Here is an 18301-nt window from a genome sequence, read left to right as displayed (position 1 = left end):
AGACAGCAGCCAGAATGCAGCAACTTCAGGTACGGCAAAGGAAGGACAGTCACTGTTTACTTCATTAATGTGTTGACTGTGTTCATGGACTGAGGACGGGACGAGGATTCGGTTTCGGCAGAATCTCAACCAGGGGATTTGGTATCCGGCCAAACCCCAAAAATCTGGATTCGGTGCATCCCTAATGAAAAGGGAGACAGGAGAAAAAGCTCTGGCTGTCTGGGAGATGTCGGTCAAATCGTCTTTAATAAAACGTGGCTACCTAAACCCAAAATCAGTTTATTTAGCAAAACCATCTAAAAGAAAACACACAGCAGTGTGTAAGTTCTGCAACGTAATGCTGACTCAAACAGCTGGGATCTTTGAGATCAATTTGAGGAGTGTCTATGGTGGCATGCAGTGTCCTGGTCTTGGTCTCTGTCTAAACCCCAGGAAGTCTTGGTCTCGATACACTCTGGTCTTGATGATGGCTCGGTCTCGGCGGTCCCGACTACAACACAGCTGGAGAAGAAAACATAATCTATTGTGCTTTACTGTCGCTGGCTGAGTAAACAAAACTGGAGACGATAACTTCTCTTGTGTCGAGTTGTAAACGTATATCAGATTAGTATTTATTGTACTGTGTAGCGTCAGTGTTTACTGACGGAGTGCAGATGTGGAGAGAGCTACATCTGGTACACAGCATTTCTTAAAATTAGTTTAAAGTTATAATTTCTTTATCATCCCGGACAAATACAAAAAAATGATTTAAAAACTGGAGGTACCAGCCAATTACGATTACGATGAGGTGCTTTAACTTCGGGATTGTGGCGTTGTCGGGCCGCATTTTTCTGTCCGAGCCCGGCCTGCGTCCTCTCTTTTTTTCCTCATACTAATGACACATGTACGTTTGTTTGTGTGGAAAGCCCGCTTTTATTAAGCAGCTGTAGGAAGGCATTCGGAAATGTCAACAGATGACACGGGGCAACAAGCGCACGTTAATATGGGAACACACCTACATAATAAGCTGTTTTAAATGTAAAATGTCCAATGCCTTATCGCGCTGATGTGACTGAGGCCGACCCGAACCTGAACATCATTTCTAAATATCTGTCCGAACCCGGCCCCTCGGGCTCGGGTCGGGTATCAATCCTCTAGTGTTGTCACGTTTTGTAAATTAATAAACTTGTAACCGAAACATCTGCACAAATAAAGTCTTGTCACTTTGTAACTGAACACTCTGTCCACAGGGGCAACCACACAGCAAGTTTGTGTTCATCTTGTGAAGTCGTGTTTATCTGCAGCCAATGTAACACTGCTGTTGTACAAACACAGCTCAAGGCAGAGCTCACAGATTACATCTTCCATTTTTAATTGATGTATAAAATCAGGAGATTTTTTTCATATATTTATGTACAGTGAGATGATTTTAGCTGAGATTTCTGTAGTCCTAAAAATGAAAGGTTGAAATGAACCGTTAAAGTGGAGCTTTAAAAACATAAAGAGATGCTTGTTCGTTTTGCTGTAACCTGCAAGTGTCTCTGTGTGTACCGTATTTTCCGGACTATAAGTCGTTCCGGACTATAAGTCGCATCAGTCAAAAAATGCGTCATGAAGAGGAAAAAAACATATATAAGTCGCACTGGACTATAAGTCGCATTTATTTAGAAATTTATTTCACAAAATCCAAGACCAAGAACAGACATTTAATCTGGAAAGGCAAGTTATTAAACTACCCAACAGCCCCCAGAACAAGGGGCTGAATACGGTAGGTGTCCTCTACGTTAACGTAACACATTAACAGTTATTAAACTACCCAACAGCCCCCAGAACAAGGGGCTGAATACGGTAGGTGTCCTCTATGTTAACGTAACGTAGCAGCTCTGTTGACGAGCCTCTCCCAGCAGCACGTTGTTCAAGCACCCATCTGTGGACTCCTTCCTCCAGCTCTGGCCATCTGGATTTCAGCGCGACTAGCTTTCTTTGTTTTCTTCATTGCAGTAAGACTAACCTTTTCTCCAGTCCCTCACAAGTTTCTCTCTCACTCCAAACTCTCCTTCTGCTGCTCGATGACCGTTTTCGGCTGCGTGTTTTACTACCTGCAGTCTCCTGCAGTTTCTTTTCTTTCTCAGTTGTCTTTAGGAGCAGCATATAGTCCTCACAAGCCTAGAGCGCCTCTCGAGGCTGTAGACGGTAATGTTTTCAGCATGAAATAACATTTAAAAACATGTTAAATTATATATATTTTGATATATAAGTCGCACCTGACTATAAGTCGCAGGACCAGCCGAAGCATGAAAAAAAGTGTGACTTATAGTCCGGAAAATACGGTAAATGCTTTGCTGCAAGTGTTTCTGCTTTTTGAAATGTCTTCCAGACGTCTTCCAGGCACTTACTGTAACCAACCAGGTAAATAACAAACAGCCGAACTGAAACCTGAAATAAGGAGAAGGCGGCTAAGGTCATGATCCCACTTGGCGTCTTATTTTGACAAGAAGAAGTTGACTAGGGCGCTTTTGTAGTTAAAAAAAAAAAAGAAGAAGCTGGCAGCGTTTGGTTCCAAGTAGCGGCCGAGAGCGTCTTTCAGTATCCTCTAGCGCTATGTGGAGCAGGGCTAACGTTAACGTTAGATAAAACAGAGCGGTTGAGCGAGTTAGAGAATGAACAGAGAGAGCGGTGCTAATGTTTGATAAAACAGAGCGAGTCATATATAACTAGCCGTGCTCCGACACTAACACAAGTCTGTCGGGCACCTTCTCCATGTTTTCTTGTTGTTGTGGAAACGACTACTCTGCTTGTCATTGGTCAGCTGTCAACAAAAGCACCTGACGCAACTTCAAAAAGACTCTCTGAGCTGCAGAAAATGCAGAAATTGGCGGTGGCGTTTGAAAACACGGTTTACTCCGTAGGATTATAATGTAACAACAGACGCTGGCAGCTTCTAAAAAGACGCCAAGTGTGAACACAGCCTAATGTTTGAGAAACTAGACTTTGATCACAGAAACATTTAACCTTTAAACATAGAGACGTCGCAGGGCCGTGAAATATAAAAGCCAGATAAGATGAATCCATTTTGAGACAAAAACAAGAAAAGCAAATCAAACCTGTTTTCTTGAACTTAATTCGATAGCATAGATGAGTTAAAATAGTCCCAACCTGAAACCCCCACCCCGTCCCCTCTACTATGTCCATAAGAAATCCTCTACATCAGGCACTTGTTGATTAGTCCGTAACGGCTCCAAACCGCACAATCACAAACAGCGAGCGGCCCTCCGTCCTCCGATCGCCTCCTCTCATTTAATTAGTCCGGGCAGCGCCTTCGCTTCCCTCTTTAGTCTCCTCTTTGGCGCGACTCTCTCCTCCTCGGCGTTCAGGCTCCGGGAGCTGCGGTGGACGCCGGGGGAACTCAGCTCGATGTCGTCCAGGGCGAGCGCCGGGTCGTCGGGCGCCACAGGCCGCGGGGCCGGGTAACTGGGCTCGTAGTAGCGGTAGGGATCGTCCTCCTCAACCTCGCCGTAGTTCTCAAAGATGTTGGGAGGCAGTTGGACTGCGGGGATAGCGCCACGGTCAGTGACATCTTCTTCACCCTCTGCGTCACCCACGAACCACGTGGCGAGCCAGCCAGCAGAAAGTCAGCGAGAGCCCAAAACAAAGATGGCCGAACCCCCGCCACCACAGGAAGCAGCGTTTTGGATTGGTTTGTTGGGGTTTGATTGGGTTAGTGGGACAGGAAGAGGGGGCGGGATGAGAAGGAAGGAGCAAGACAAACAGATTGACAACGGTTACCGAGGTTACGGACTGAAAGCAGAGTTAGAGGGTGGGGGATCAACAACTGCAAATTATAAGTTCAAGTGAGTTTAATGTCTCTTAAATTCCACCAGGCAATTATTGGATTAGTTATCTATTAATTCACATTCAAATCATCTCAATTAAAGTCTTCAAGTGGTATTTTTTCAAGTTAAAAGTCTGTTAAAACAACGTGCAAATAAGTTGTTGTGGAGATTGAGCTTTTAGGACCTCAAAATTGATTTTGATTTTATATTAAAAAAGTGAAGCCGGTGTTTTAATGAAGAGGATGATCGTAATCTAGAAGAAAAAGTCAGAAGAGGACGATTGTTTCAGTGCGAGTTTAACACAGTACAACGTCTGGGCTCAGCTCTGTTCAGGCAATATCAGTATAAAAGTATCTTCACTGCTTATTTTCATTTAGGTTTATTATATCCCGGGTTTAAACAGAATAAAGAGACATGCAAGAAGCTGTGCAGCATTTAAATGTTGATTAACGCCGAGCCTCTAAAGGGACATGGGTGAAACTTTTCTTGTTGGCACGCAAAAGTATCTTGTGCTCACGAGAAACCAATCTGAATACCAGTTATTTACCTGATAGTGTCATTAACAAACTTAAAGATGAAAGGGCAACTGTTAAACGATGTCATGCTGTGAATGTGCAATATTAACTTTGGCCAGAGTACTTCGTTAGCATCATTTTGCTAGCCTTAAGCGGGATGTATGGTTCTGCGGAGGCTCCACGCAAAGCATTCGCCGTAGCCTACGTAAGTGGCCTGAAGTTTATACTTGTGCGTTGGCGTTTGCGTCAAGCCGGCGTGCGTTTGTGTGTGTGGGGAGTGTGTGGTAGAGCGAGGGAGAAAGTGATGGTGATTGTCTTCAGAGTGTGTAGTGACTCTAGAGTCCTAGTGAGAGAAACAAGGTGTCTCCCGTGTTCTTTCTGACCACGGTGGGAAATCTGGAGCAGGAGAAGTTTACCCTCTCCTTGATTTCACGTTGCTTATGGAGAAGGAGAACCAGGAAATGAGTCGGGGGGGGGTGAACACAACACTACCAAGCCAAGGCCGAGCAACATGCGTCACCTCGCCGTGTAGTTACATTTTTCAAGAGGTGCACGTCAGGCTACGGCGTAGGGTCGGTACCTCCACGTACCTACGTACGTAGATTTAACGCAGGAGCATAAATTACGCTTTAGATTGGTTTCTTGTGACGAGATACTTTTGCGCACGAAAAAAAAAAAAAAAAAAACAGTTCCCCGTGTCCCTTTAGGGGCTCCGTATTCTAATATCGGATGTCAATGTTATGAAGGAGTCAAAGTATTCGGTACAGTCCTAAGTGACACCACTTCCATTCCCTGCAGTATTTGTTAGCCTTTGCAGCAGTTAAAGCTCATCATCCCTATTTTTGTTTCAGAGTTTGTGAAAGTGGCTCAGCTGTCACTGAGATACTGTTCTGAAGAGGAAGAGTTGTGAAAAGGAGGCGATGACAGACAGACAGATGGGCCGACGGAGAGACACAAAGACAAAGAAAGAGGAATGATTACAACATGCAGACGGTCCTCACACACTCATGCATTTAACGGGTACAGATGACTCATGTTGGGTTTTCTTTGACTGTCAGGATTAGTTATACCAACCATACGTTTAAAAAGGCATGTTTGCTGACTTGTGTATGTGATGACAGCTCTGTGGTGTTAACTGTGAAGCTGCGAAAATATAATTTCCCGTGTGTCTTTTCCCGTAAAAGAGTGAGAAAGTCTCCCTCTTTTTTGACGCTGGAGAGCAAATGAACACGTAGCAGATACAAAAGCTGACAGCGGAAACATTTATGTGAAGTAATTTGTTGCACTTTTGCCGAGTCCTGGTGTATTCGATGGTGATATATGAATAAGGAAACCCTCCATGCAGCATCTTTCCAGTCAACAGAATAAACCATTGAGACGCTGTTCGAGGTGCATTCATCTTTTTCGGGGTGCTTTGAGAATCACATGGTTTCTTTTTGTCTTATTTGTGCAGGTTTAGAAGCCGCAGAAGTGTCCCAATCTTTTTGTGAATTCATCCCGATAATACAAAATAAAATATTAACGTGCAGGAGTCAGTCAGTGATTTGGTCACCATCTAAGTATTGTTTCCAGATGTGTGTAGTTTCAAGCTTAAAAGGCCAGTTCACCCAATTCATAATAAACATTTTCTTTCACTTAAAGGACAAATCCGGCGCAAAATGAACCTAGGGGTTAAAAACACACGTGTACGAGTAGACCGTTCTCTGGGATCTGTTTTCATGCCATCTTGCGAAAACAGTCACGATCAGTCGAACCCTAACCCTTGTAGTTACTCACCCATATATATTTAATGAACAGATATAATTCATGCATTTCCATGTAATTACATTTCACAAACGTAATTCCTATCGACCCACTGGGAAACCACGGACCATGGGAGATTTCAAGTGACAGTTCAGCTCACGTTGCACGGCGTTCATCGTTCGACTGATCGTGACTTAATCGTAACGCTACCGTCTTTCTAAACTATCTTTTTAATAAACTGTCTGTACACTTACAAAGTTCTCAAAGCTTCGGTTTACATGTAGGGACCCTCGTTATGCTGCCGTGGAAGTGTGGTGCTATTTTGAGCCTTGTTAGTGGTGTAGAAATAGAGATTTCTTTTGACTTTATCTGTGGCCCAGACGACTAGCGTTATAAGCTAATTAGCGGTTTGCGCTAAAACTGGTCACATTCGATTAGCGTGAAAACAGATCCCAGAGAACGGCCGACTCGGTACACGTGTTATTAACCGCTAGGTTCATTTTGCGCCGCATTTGTCCTTTAAAGCAAGATGTAGATTGTTTAGATTTAGTTTGAACCCAGTGGAAAGAAAGTCATCTTTCAGGTTTCTGTTTTTGTTTTGATAAATGTTCACATCTTTATCTTATAATATAATTAATATAATAATATCATTTGGGTGAAGCGACACTTTAGGCAACTTTGAGGAGGAAAGAAAACAAAAAAAACCCTCAAATGACAGTTGAAGTATATAAATCATAATGTACGTCTCTGGATTTGAATTCCTCGTGCATTTGAGACAACCTGAACACACGAGCAGTCTCAACGTGTTTCCAGTTTCACCTTCAAATACACAGAGTGCGGGACGGATGACTCCAGTGACGTGCCGACCGTTTAACTCGGAGGCAGCTTTTCAACGTGAAAAGGAGCCGACTGAATTAAACGTTTCACATGCCGACCTTCAATCCAAAATGCATTCTCAGCACTGAAAAGCTTTTCATGCTCAGTCATACAGTTTACAATGTCTGCATGTTTAGACAAGCTGATGGGTTTAAAAAAATATATTTTCTACATTCAACCTGGTGTCATCATTAAATACAGTAATGTACGATCTACTTATTATTTCTGTTCTTACGGGTATCTTGTTGTTTATGATCTAGGTCACTGTTTCTCAAGCTTTTTTTTTCAATAATGTTCCCCCTTTGAACGGTTTCTTTTAAGCCACGTAACCCCTAAGCAGCGTGAATAATTTTTGGTAAAAAAGAAGTCTCTATAAAGAGGAAGAATACAGCGATGTCAGCAGTAGATTTACTAAACAACAGCCTTGGACCTGGAAAACATTTAGATGACGATGAAGAAAGGAGACAAAACCTTGGAAAAAGATGGTAGAAAGAAGGAAGGAAGGCAAGAATAGGTTGGAAATAGTAACAAAAACTTTGAAAAAAGTGACTAAAACGTCAAAGAAAAAAAGACAGTAGAAAATGGCAAGGAAGAAAGACAAGAATAGGTCAAAACAAACGACAAAACCTTCAGAAAAAGGTGACAGACCTTCAGAAACAGCGACAAAAAGTGACAAACTTGGAGAGAAAAAAGCCAGTAGAAGTAACTACAGCCTTGGAACTGAGAAACATTTTGCAAAAAATGTCACGTACCACCTGCAGTCCTCTAAAGGACCCCTAGGGGTACACGTACCCCCTGCAGTCCTCTAAAGTACCACTAGGGGGACACGTACCCCCTGCAGTCCTCTAAAGTACCACTAGGGGTATACGTACCACCTGCAGTCCTCTAAAGTACCACTAGGGGTACACGTACCCCCTGCAGTCCTCTAAAGTACCCCTAGGGGTACACGTACTCCCTGCAGTCCTCTAAAGGACCACTAGGGGGACACGTACCCCCATTTGAGAAACGCTGACCTAGGTTGTGTCCTCCAACCTCAACACTGTTACTGTAATTACACAGCAGTGTTAAAACCTAAATATTAACTATTATAACTTAACCTATTTCAGTGACACATTACTAACAAGGACAGAACATATATTAAATATGTTTTTTAAATCACTAGTTGTAGGTTTAGTCTTTGAGTGTATATTCTGTTTATTTTCAACCTATTTTCCTAGGTTTTTGTGTCTAAGTGACTGATGGGAAGCACTACTTTTTAAATTGGTCCAGTATTAAGCGAGACCGCTGCCGTCGCCAATGGCAAAACAAGCTACGATGTAACGTTGATTGGTAAATGTGCAGCTTCAATTTTCGTCCACTAAAAGTTCTGTTGTTGCCGCTGACAGGCTCAGATTATTATTTTAAGTGTCTGACAACATTATGGGAAGGATCCCTACAGAGATAGACCTTTTTTCAATCATCTCTCAATGCAAATCAAACCAGCTATTAGGCTAACTGAAATAAAACCATGTTAATCTCTAGGTATGGTGAAGGGTATGTGATGATGTGGGGGGTATGGTGAAGGGTATGTGATGATGTGGGGGGTATGGTGAAGGGTATGTGATGATGTGGGGGTATGGTGAAGGGTATGTGATGATGTGGGGGGTATGGTGAAGGGGATGTGATGATGTGGGGGTATGGTGAAGGGTATGTGATGATGTGGGGGGTATGGTGAAGGGGATGTGATGATGTGGGGGTATGGTGAAGGGTATGTGATGATGTGGGGGGTATGGTGAAGGGTATGTGATGATGTGGGGGTATGGTGAAGGGTATGTGATGATGTGGGGGGTATGGTGAAGGGTATGTGATGATGTGGGGGTATGGTGAAGGGTATGTGATGATGGGGGGGTATGGTGAAGGGTATGTGATGATGGGGGGGCCAAGGGAACATTATCAGGATGCATAGTATCCTGGATCCATGAAATAACTGGCCTTTAAAATAATAATCTGCCTGCCTCTATGGGAATCTAACATTTATTTATTTACGATACGTTATTCATTCACAAAGACAATTGACGTCCTTAAAGGTTGGATTTTTCCTCATTTTTTAAATTAAGGCATTAAGATCAATTTCCAAAAGATGATTTTTATTGCTCTTTTTAGTCAACTTAAGCAGGGTGTGTAAACCTATGAGCACCAGTGTACATGCTTAAAGCAACACTAGAGACCTTTCCCCTCTAAAGGTTGGAAGCGCAATTGTCCATTACATTACATTGTGCAAGTTTGCCAGATCTGGTAGTGCGAGCTGTAGTTCCAATGAGATAACCTGTAGGGGGACCGAAGCAGGAAACGCTCTCTAGTGTTGCTTTAAAGTACTGATTATTTACATGGAGTCTGGTGCGTTTGGTGACGGTGATTTCAGGGCTGTTTCATGGTAAACAAAATCATCTTCATTTCTAACAGAAAGGTCTGTCTCTGTACGGATCCTTTCCATAATGTTGTCAGACACTTAGAATAATAATCTGAGCCTGACGGCACTTTTAGAGGACGCAAGCTGACGATGCACATTTGTCCTGTAGGGTTGCATTGCAGCCCGGTTCACGGCTGACGGTTACAGCGGTCTACCTCAATACTGGACCGACGTCAAAGACTTTTGTTCACATTAGTCACTTAGATGACTGGACCCTACCTACCTCCAACATTGTAGCCCACACAGGAGTTCTGGTCGCAGTAGCCCGGAGGCCCAGTGGTGCCGACGGGTCCAGGGACCCCGGGACGACCAGGGGTCCCGGGATTTCCAGGCCGCCCTGAGGGACCCTGGCTGCCAGGTCTGCCCTGGCCTTGGGCTCCTGGGAAGGGGAGGAGGAATTTGTTAGAAATGATCAGGAGATCCGGATTCAAAACCTGTGGTGTAGTGTGTACGGCTCAGTGTGGTTTAATGTACCGGGGGGTCCTGGAGGTCCTCTGGGGCCCTGGACTCCAACACCTTGAGATCCTTTCTCACCCTTTTCTCCTGGTTGACCTGGAAACACAGACACACACACACACACACACACACACACACACACACACACACACAGACAGACAGACAGACAGACACACACACACACACAGAAAGACAGACAAACACACACACACACACACACACACACACACACACACACACACACACACACACACACACACACACACACACACACAGTGTTGTAATATGTTGGGAGAGTATTAAAGGAGACCTATTACAGTATATACACCGTCTCCAGGTTCATACGTGTAGTTTGCGTTTCTACTAGAACTAGGCCGCCCAATTTGGGGTTGGTGGGCCAAGTTTGGCCAGTGCTCACTTAGTTTTGGCCCAGCATGGCCTTTGACATGCTTATGCTCTTATTTTGAAAAGTTTTATAAAATCCTAACCCTAGCCACTACAAAAAACATAATTTTTGTGCAGCCTAAATGGAACTTAAGCAGAGTGCTGTTAAACCTTCCTATTAAATCACATACGAACATTTTATCTACGTAGAACTACAAGAATTACGGTATTCTTTGACATTTATTTTTGGCCCGTGGGCGGCCACCCAGATACATTTTGGCCCTTCATATGAAAGAATTTGGGCACCTCTGTACTAGAACATGTTTACATGCTTTAATGTTTAAAAAAGTCTTGATTTGTCTCATACCGCCCATGGCTGCTGCTCCTGTATTCACCCTCTGTATGAACCGCTCTGTTGGAGCGCCTGTCTCTTTAAGCCCCACTCCCGAAAAAGCCCGGTCTGCTCTGATTGGTTGGCGTTTACGGATCTCCAAGACTTTTTACAGTATAAAGCAAGACTTTAAAAAAAAAAATTGCAGATAAAGGCTTCTAAACAAAATATTACACAACCGGACTTGCGGAGAAACTGACAACGTCGGAAAGATTACAGCTTTATCTGACGTTAGCATTTAGCTACATGTAGCAGTATGTGTAACGAAAACACTGCAGTAACGAGGAGCAGATGAGCATATAGGGAAACAGGGCTCGGTGTGACGTGATACGGAGCCAAGAGCGTCTGACATAGTAACGTTATAGATTAGACAGAAAATACAGAAAAGCATAATAGTTCCCCTTTAAGTAGACTTCACGTTTGAACTCTTTGAGGCATGACGGCTTGTGAACGTACTGTGAGGATCTACAGTCTTTAAAGTCGTAAAGTTTGATGCTTTAAAGCTGCTGGGGTGGGACCCCGACAGTCGTACATCTCTAACTTTTAACGTCTTACTTTTGTATCTAAGCCTTCTCTTGCGGTAGTTACGGGTTACCAGTTTACCTCTTTCTCCCGGCTGCCCGTTCTGTCCGTTCTGTCCTGGGAAGCCGGGTCTTCCTGTGGGTCCCTGTTCTCCCTGGGGCCCTGGAGATCCCTGTCTGCCAGGCTCTCCGGGGGGTCCCGGCACAGTGCGGATGGACACTGGCGGACTGGGCACGTGGTTCAGGATGGAGTTGTAGCGCGCCATGTGGCCTGAAAACATAAAGAGGGATGAATCCCCAGAAGACTGCGGCTGTGTCTCATTCCGCATACTTCCGTTAGTACACTTGCTGCCGTAGTGTCCACTTTCAATGGTTAGTATCGTCCCAAAAGGAACACTTATGTTAAAATACTTACCGGAAATGACGAGCGGGATGAGCGCGACGAACGCAACACACGTGAATGCGATTTTCCAGCCCGCCAAAAATACGGGCTTTCCTGTATGCAAATGAGTAGCGGTCACTCGGCTCGCAGCCCCTCAAAATCTGACGCAAATCTTTGTCGATCAAAAAAACAGACAGATTCAGCAACTGCACGGCCTATTTCTCGCTTAAAATGTTTTCAGAAACACGTTTCGGGGAACTATTTTCGTAAAACACGAGATCGTATTCCGAACGAGTCGCCATTACGGTCAGTTTTGAAATTCGGGAGCAGCCAGACCCACGTGACGCGTTCGGCCAATCAGCTGCGGGTCAAGGGCAGTCAAAGATGGCGCCCGTTTAGTGCGAGTAGGGTCCATCGTTCCACACTGAACTTTTTGAGCGTTTTTAGGGGGTCATCCTGGTACTTTCAGTGAACTGACGTTATACACGATATACTTCAAACTAAGGGTTTGAAGTATGCATTAGGCGGTTTGAGACTATTTTAACTGGTTGGTTATTTGTTTGATGACGTTGTCCCTTAACTGATTCCCCGAGTCTTAAAATAAAGGTTTGTAATTAAATGAAATGGACGAAGTATTCAGGCTCAGCGGCAGAACGAGGATTTGACTTTGGTCGAGGTTTGTAAACACAACAATCTGTCTGATCTTGACTGCAGTCGCACAGATTTACTCTCGTTTTGGAACCAGCTTGGCCGCCATGATGTTCGCCTGTACTTGCATGCCTTGGCCATGCCTTCTACTATCAGTGATGTAACTTTGTGTGTGTGTGTGTATGTGTATGTGTGTGTGTGTGTGTGTGTGTCTGTGTGTGTGTATGCATGTATGTGTCTGTGTGTGTGTGTGTGTGTGTGTGTGTGTGGTTGTGCATGTGTGTGTTTGTGTATGTCTGTATGCTTGTATGTGTCTGTGTGTGTGTGTGTGTGTGTCTGTATGCATGTATGTGTCTGTGTGTGTGTGTGTGTGTGTGTGTGTCTGTATGCATGTATGTGTCTGTGTGTTTGTGTGTGTGTCTGTATACATGTATGTGTGTGTGTGTCTGTATTATTGTATGTGTCTGTGTATGTGTTTGTGTGTGTGTGTGTCTGTATGTGTCCGTGTGTGTGTGTGTGTGTGTGTCTGTAGGCTTGTATGTGTCTGTGTGTGTGCGTCTGTATGCTTGTATGTGTGTGTATGTGTCTGCATGTGTGTGTGTGTGTGTGTGTGTGTGCGTGTGTGTGTGCGTGCGTGTGTGTGTGCGTGCGTGCGTGCGTGCGTGCGTGTGTGTCCTACTGGTTGTGCCTTTAAGGTCACAAAACTACAAGACCCTCATGGAGGAGATATAATGGAACTGGCTGAAATATACAGTACATTACCACTATGCCAGAGAGAAATAGGCTGATGAGCACTCAGTTGATGTTTTCTTTTGCTGTAGGTCCTTTCAGACACTTTTAATTCCCAAAAAAAATTATACATCCCCCACCTCTCTCTAAAAGAACTGGCGACAAACTTACTGGATTTATACTGACGATGCATTCTTTATCCACTAACCAGAACCTGATTCTAAGCTTGATCCTTAAACTACGTCTTCCCCCTCAGACTTACGTAAGTTATACTTAATGTATGTTACGTAGAAATACGCAGAAAGTGTTGTTACTCACTCTGAATGAGCTGCTCACAGACCTGCCTGGCGATGTCCTGGACCGACGCCGTCGACTGCAGGTCACCCTGGAGACACGAGACACACGCAGAGCCTCTGTTAATGTTTGTATCCGTAATCTCGACTGTGTACTCACCTGTTGCAGGTGGCGCAGAGTCATGGTTCAACTAATGACAGAACTGTGTCCTGAAATATAAACAGGCAGTTAATAACACAATGTGTTTGTGAGCTGCTGCAGCAGTTCTCCAACTATTCCTACAAACTGCTGATGCTGTGAACACACAACACACACAGGGAACTTTTCTGTGAAGAGTAACGCCTTTTCTGAGAAAAGAATGTAGTCTGTATTTTCAGAATATTTCTAGTAGTCCTTTATTTGCCTGTGTGAATGTGCTAATGACTCACAACGTGCAAGTAATCAACAGCTTTCTGTCAGCAGATTTCCATGAACAAATGAATTGCATGTGAACACAACAGCCGCCTGTTTTTTGACACGCGGCCTGTCGCCAGTTGAGCGAACTGTTGCTGAGGTTTTACCTTTCAAGAAAAGAATAAAACAACGAGCCATTCGCCTACAGCTGCTAAGCGCACGGCGTGAAGCGCCTGGCGCAGGTGCGTTTAGGGCGTGTCCAAATCCACTTTTGCTAGTTTGACGGCTGATAAAAGGGTCGGTGCGCCGGGCGCATGGTTCTAAAGGGTTGACCTTAGTGTCTTCATTAATCAGAGGTGTGTTTTGGGCGTAACATGCAATCAACCAATCAGAGATCATCTCCCATTCCCTTTAAAAGCCAGGCGCGTTTGGACCTTGGAGCATTGCTGTTATGATGGAGGATTTGCACCGTAATATTTTTATTTTAAAAAAATGGTCTTTTGCATGTGTGTCTAACTGCGTGACAATCACTGCTCATGCACACACATTCATTCTCCGTTGTGAGGGGAGGGGCTTAGGAGACCGTTTTGGGCTTCAGCGGAAAGAGGGGGAGGGACTGAGAAGTTGTCGACTAAGTCCTGGATCTTCACAATCCTACCAACGGCACCTTTAATCGACAATGAAAACAATCGTTAGTTGAAGAACAAGAAGAAACAACTTACCCGTTCACCTTTCTCCCCTTTGCTTCCGGGAGGACCCTGCAACAAAGACGCATCAATCAAAAAAGGATAAAAACAACAGAAATATAGGGTGAAGGGTTCAAAGCTGCAGACACAAGGTTGAAGAAGCTAAGAAAACATGAAGCAAAAGGACTCTCTCTCTCTCTCTTCACGTCTGACACAACAACAAACAAATCCTCTTACCAGGGTCCCCCCAGCGTTCTCTTTTTAATACCACCTAGGGTGAAACTGAATGCCAACTACACGGCCATATAATGTAAAATCAGTGTGAAAAGTACCAAAATATTATTTGTAATGCATTATATTACTGCGTTACAGCAAAGAACAATACGTTACTGTAACTGCGTTACTTTTGTAACACGACGGTACTCCCAACGCTGCTTGCAACGTGCCGGTCTGCAGCGCTCTGAAAGCTGCCAGTTCACACCAATGTGAATAGACGAGACGGTGGATCATCTCCATTGCAACGACTATCTGTACTTCTGTTCTAACTTCCGACTTCTGGGCTTTTTCCACTTTAGTCCGAGCTTTTTTTGACGTTTTTGTCGCCTTTTTCCAACGTTTTGTCGCCTTTTGACCACTTTACAGTGAAAACACACCGGGCGGGTAAGCAGCGTCGCGTAAGCAGCGTCCCGTAAGCAGCGGCGCGTATAGCAGCTATTTTTCTTTTGCCGCCCATGTTATCCAATCTGTCCGTTCATACCGGGCACATAGCGTCCAGCGATATTTGGGGCGTCAAGCGTATGCGTCAAGCCAGGCAGGTAATCACAAACAGGAAGACGGCAGTGCATTTGGATGCTTTACAAAAATAAAACACATTTCAAAATAAAACACCTAGGTTCATGGTGATTTTGGTTGTCTTGACTTCTTACAGCAAGACACGCGATCAGGCACACGGAGAGACACACACACACCAGTTTTCCCCACTCATCCTGTCTCTTTTTTAGAGAGAGAGAGAGAGACAGACAGAGAGAGACAGAGACAGAGAGAGAGAGACAGAGAGATAGAGAGAGAGACAGAGAGAGAGAGAGAGAGACAGAGAGAGAAAGGAGAAGGATCGCTTTGTGACCGGTGCACAATCAGGCACGCATTTTCGCTTTGCTGGCTACACGCGATGCCTACGCACCCGGTGTGTTATCGCTGTTAGTAGACGTTGTTGCCACTTGTTTCGACGTTCGTCTTAAGTCGAGCTGAGACGGTGCAGTTCACACCGCTGCAACTTCTCCCTACGACATCCTAAAAACAAACAGGGCTTAAAACAACTCTGCTAAACAATGATGGACCAACTGAGGAGTTAAAACGGTTGCTTCCTGTTCTCTGTCAGAAGCAGTTAGTCTTATTATGGCTCTATGAAGCCTTTTTTTACAGGCGTTAAACTGCACGCTGCTCTTCCCCCATCATCATCATCATCATCATCATCATCATCAAGGCGTATTGTTCTCGGTCTATTTATCATAATGTTTACCGCTGCAACAGAGTTCAGTTCAGTAGGTGACCGCTCTGTGCGTTGGCATTCACTCCTGATTAAATTAAATGTTAAATCACATTTGGACTGCAGCGACGAAGAAGAAATTAGGTTCTGTGGGAGGGGAAACAAACTGCTGACAAATTACTCCCCCCCCGCTGTGAAACAAAATATCGTCAAGCCTGTAATTACAGATACGTGGGTGGACTGCAGAGAGTCTTCCTGAACTAATCACCACACTTTTGTCAATTGCAGGTCTTACCGGAAGAAAATATGCTTCAGTTCTTGAGAAATGACACTGCTTAATGTTTAGGCCTTTATTGACAGGACAGCTGAAGACATGAGAGGGGAGAGAGGGGGGGGGGAATGAGATGCAGCAAAGGGCCGCAGGTTGGAGTCAAACCCGGGCCCGCTGTGTTGAGGAGTAAACCTCCATATATGGGCGCCTGCTCTACCAACTGAGCTATCCGGGCGCCCTGCTTAATGTTTTTGTTTTAGGGCTCAAAGGCAGCGTGACAAAAGACAGAAAGGTTTGTCGAGATAAAAGAGTTTCTTTTTAGCACCTGTTGTGTTTTACAGGTATGGATTCTGTCTGATGAAGGCATTTATCACCGCATTTTAACCCTACATTTTACACACAGACGCCTGAGATGGCTGGGACACGTGTTGAGGACGGAGCAGGACCGCGTCACAAAAGTCGCCCTAAGATGGACACCACCTGGCAAAAGAAAACCTGGGAGGCCCAAAACCACCTGGCCCCGAACTGTGACATGAGAGCTGGAACAGATGAAGCTGTCATGGGGCGAGGCCCAACATGCTGCCAGGGACCCAATGCAATGGAGAGAGCTCATTGAAGCCTTACGTCCCGTAGGGGATGAAGAGGAGTAAAGTAAGTAAGCGAGCGGCTTGTGTTTGGGAACGTGATTTATGCATCTGTCATTTCTCGCCCCCGACAGGGCTGTGTACACTCGCTGCCCGTCCCTTGTAACTTTCTGACAATCTGCTGTCTGTTGTGTATGCGTTTATGTGAAAGTGTTTTTGTTCTTGGGATCTGAAGACTCCTGGAAACGGAATTGCCCTTTTTGGGATAAATAAAGTTGTTTGAATTGAATTGAATGTGATTCTACATTTGCAGGATGGACATATACTCCCATTATTTTCAGTTCTTTAGAGACAAGGATAAGAAAATTATAGTCATGTTACAGTCTATGTGCAGCGCTAACACAAAGCAATAAAGAAATATTGTAATATAAGTGATTAGTCTCTGAAATACTGTTTTTAATAACCTAGGGGTTATTAACTGATGTGTATCCACTCTGTCGCTCTCTGGGACATGTTTTCATGCTAATCGAATGAGTTTGGAGCTTTAACGAGGCTACCGCGGGCCGCTGGTTAGCTTGAAATGCTAGTATTTGGGAAATCGCTATTTAATACCATTAAAAAGGCTCAAAACATCACCACACTTTAACGTTAGCATAATCAGGGTCCCTAAATGTGAACCGAAAGCACTGACGTCGTTGTAAGTGTACAGATAGTTTATTAAAAAGATAGATTATAAAGACAGTCACGTTCATGTTTAGTTGCGGGAGCCATCTTGGAAACCAGTCATGACTAGTCGAACGCCGTCCAACGTGGAATTGTCCTTTAAGGATGAATGCACGATTCCTTTTTAAACAAATAACCTACCTCTTTATATATTTTATAGTGACTTTATACATATATACATACGTCACAGTTTGATTGAGATAGACAGAGGCTGTTATCTATCAACTCCAAATAATACAATTCATCTGAGCCCCACCGCTGACGAGTCTGAGCGGCAGCGACGGCGGGAGCTACTGGACGCTGTTTCCGGCCCTCGGCTTCGGTTGCACAGAGTAGAAACCAGAGCAAACATACCGCCAGAGAGTTGCCAGCTCAGGCCTGACGTTCCGACCGGCCGGAGAGCCACGCCGTAGCCCACTTCGTTTTGCTGAGGGAAAACACCGGGAGGGAATTTGTCCCTCCCTGGCGAGTAAGTCCCGGTTCAAAACGGTGTTATCAATAGAAGACGAGTGTGTTTTACTGACGATTGGGTGAAATGTACAACATTACTGCCGCCTAGTCTCTCTCATTCTTTTTACAGGCTGAAAAGAGAGAAATATGGCAAACACCAACGCGAAACAGAAAGACATTTATGACGTCAGGAGCCTCATCGACGGACTGAAAACATCATTGGAATTTTCACAAGGGGAACTAGGCGAAATCCCAAAAAAACAACGTAGAAATGGCGTTGGGTTTGATGAGCTAGAACGACAGAATGAGGAGAAAGGCAACAAAATTACAACCTTGGAGGGCAGGATCAATGATCTAGAGCAGTACTCCAGAATAGACGACATAGTGGTGACAGGGTTGAAAACAAAGCCTCAGTCCTACGCCAAACAGCAGTCAGTTCACGAAGGGGTGACGTGTTGAACGAGGAAGACAACCAGTCAATTGATCAGCAATTGATTAAGTTCTTACA

General features: G+C 44.5%; 1 protein-coding gene across 7 annotated transcripts in view; it reads right to left on the bottom strand.

The window, feature by feature from the left end:
• Positions 1-786: 786 nt before the first annotated feature.
• Positions 787-18301, bottom strand: part of LOC144537385 (collagen alpha-1(XIV) chain-like) — a 223784-nt gene continuing 206269 nt past the window's right edge. For 4 of the 7 annotated variants that reach the window (XM_078281063.1, XM_078281064.1, XM_078281069.1 and 1 more), the window contains 6 exons: positions 14316-14351; positions 13225-13291; positions 11230-11418; positions 9870-9947; positions 9619-9774; positions 787-3568 (listed from right to left, as the gene is read on the bottom strand). In XM_078281063.1, coding sequence (XP_078137189.1) covers positions 3273-3568; positions 9619-9774; positions 9870-9947; positions 11230-11418; positions 13225-13291; positions 14316-14351 — 822 coding nt within the window. In that variant the 3' untranslated portion in view covers positions 787-3272. Of the gene's footprint in view, positions 4066-4236; positions 5218-9618; positions 9775-9869; positions 9948-11229; positions 11419-13224; positions 13292-14315; positions 14352-18301 lie in introns of those variants that run through there. The other 3 variants (XM_078281065.1, XM_078281066.1, XM_078281068.1) reach the window with 3 other exon arrangements.

Source organism: Sander vitreus, chromosome 22 (genome assembly GCF_031162955.1).
Source record: "Sander vitreus isolate 19-12246 chromosome 22, sanVit1, whole genome shotgun sequence".
Taxonomy (NCBI): domain Eukaryota; kingdom Metazoa; phylum Chordata; class Actinopteri; order Perciformes; family Percidae; genus Sander; species Sander vitreus.
Note: the sequence above shows the minus strand (reverse complement) of the source record. Positions and strands in the feature narration are given on the sequence as shown.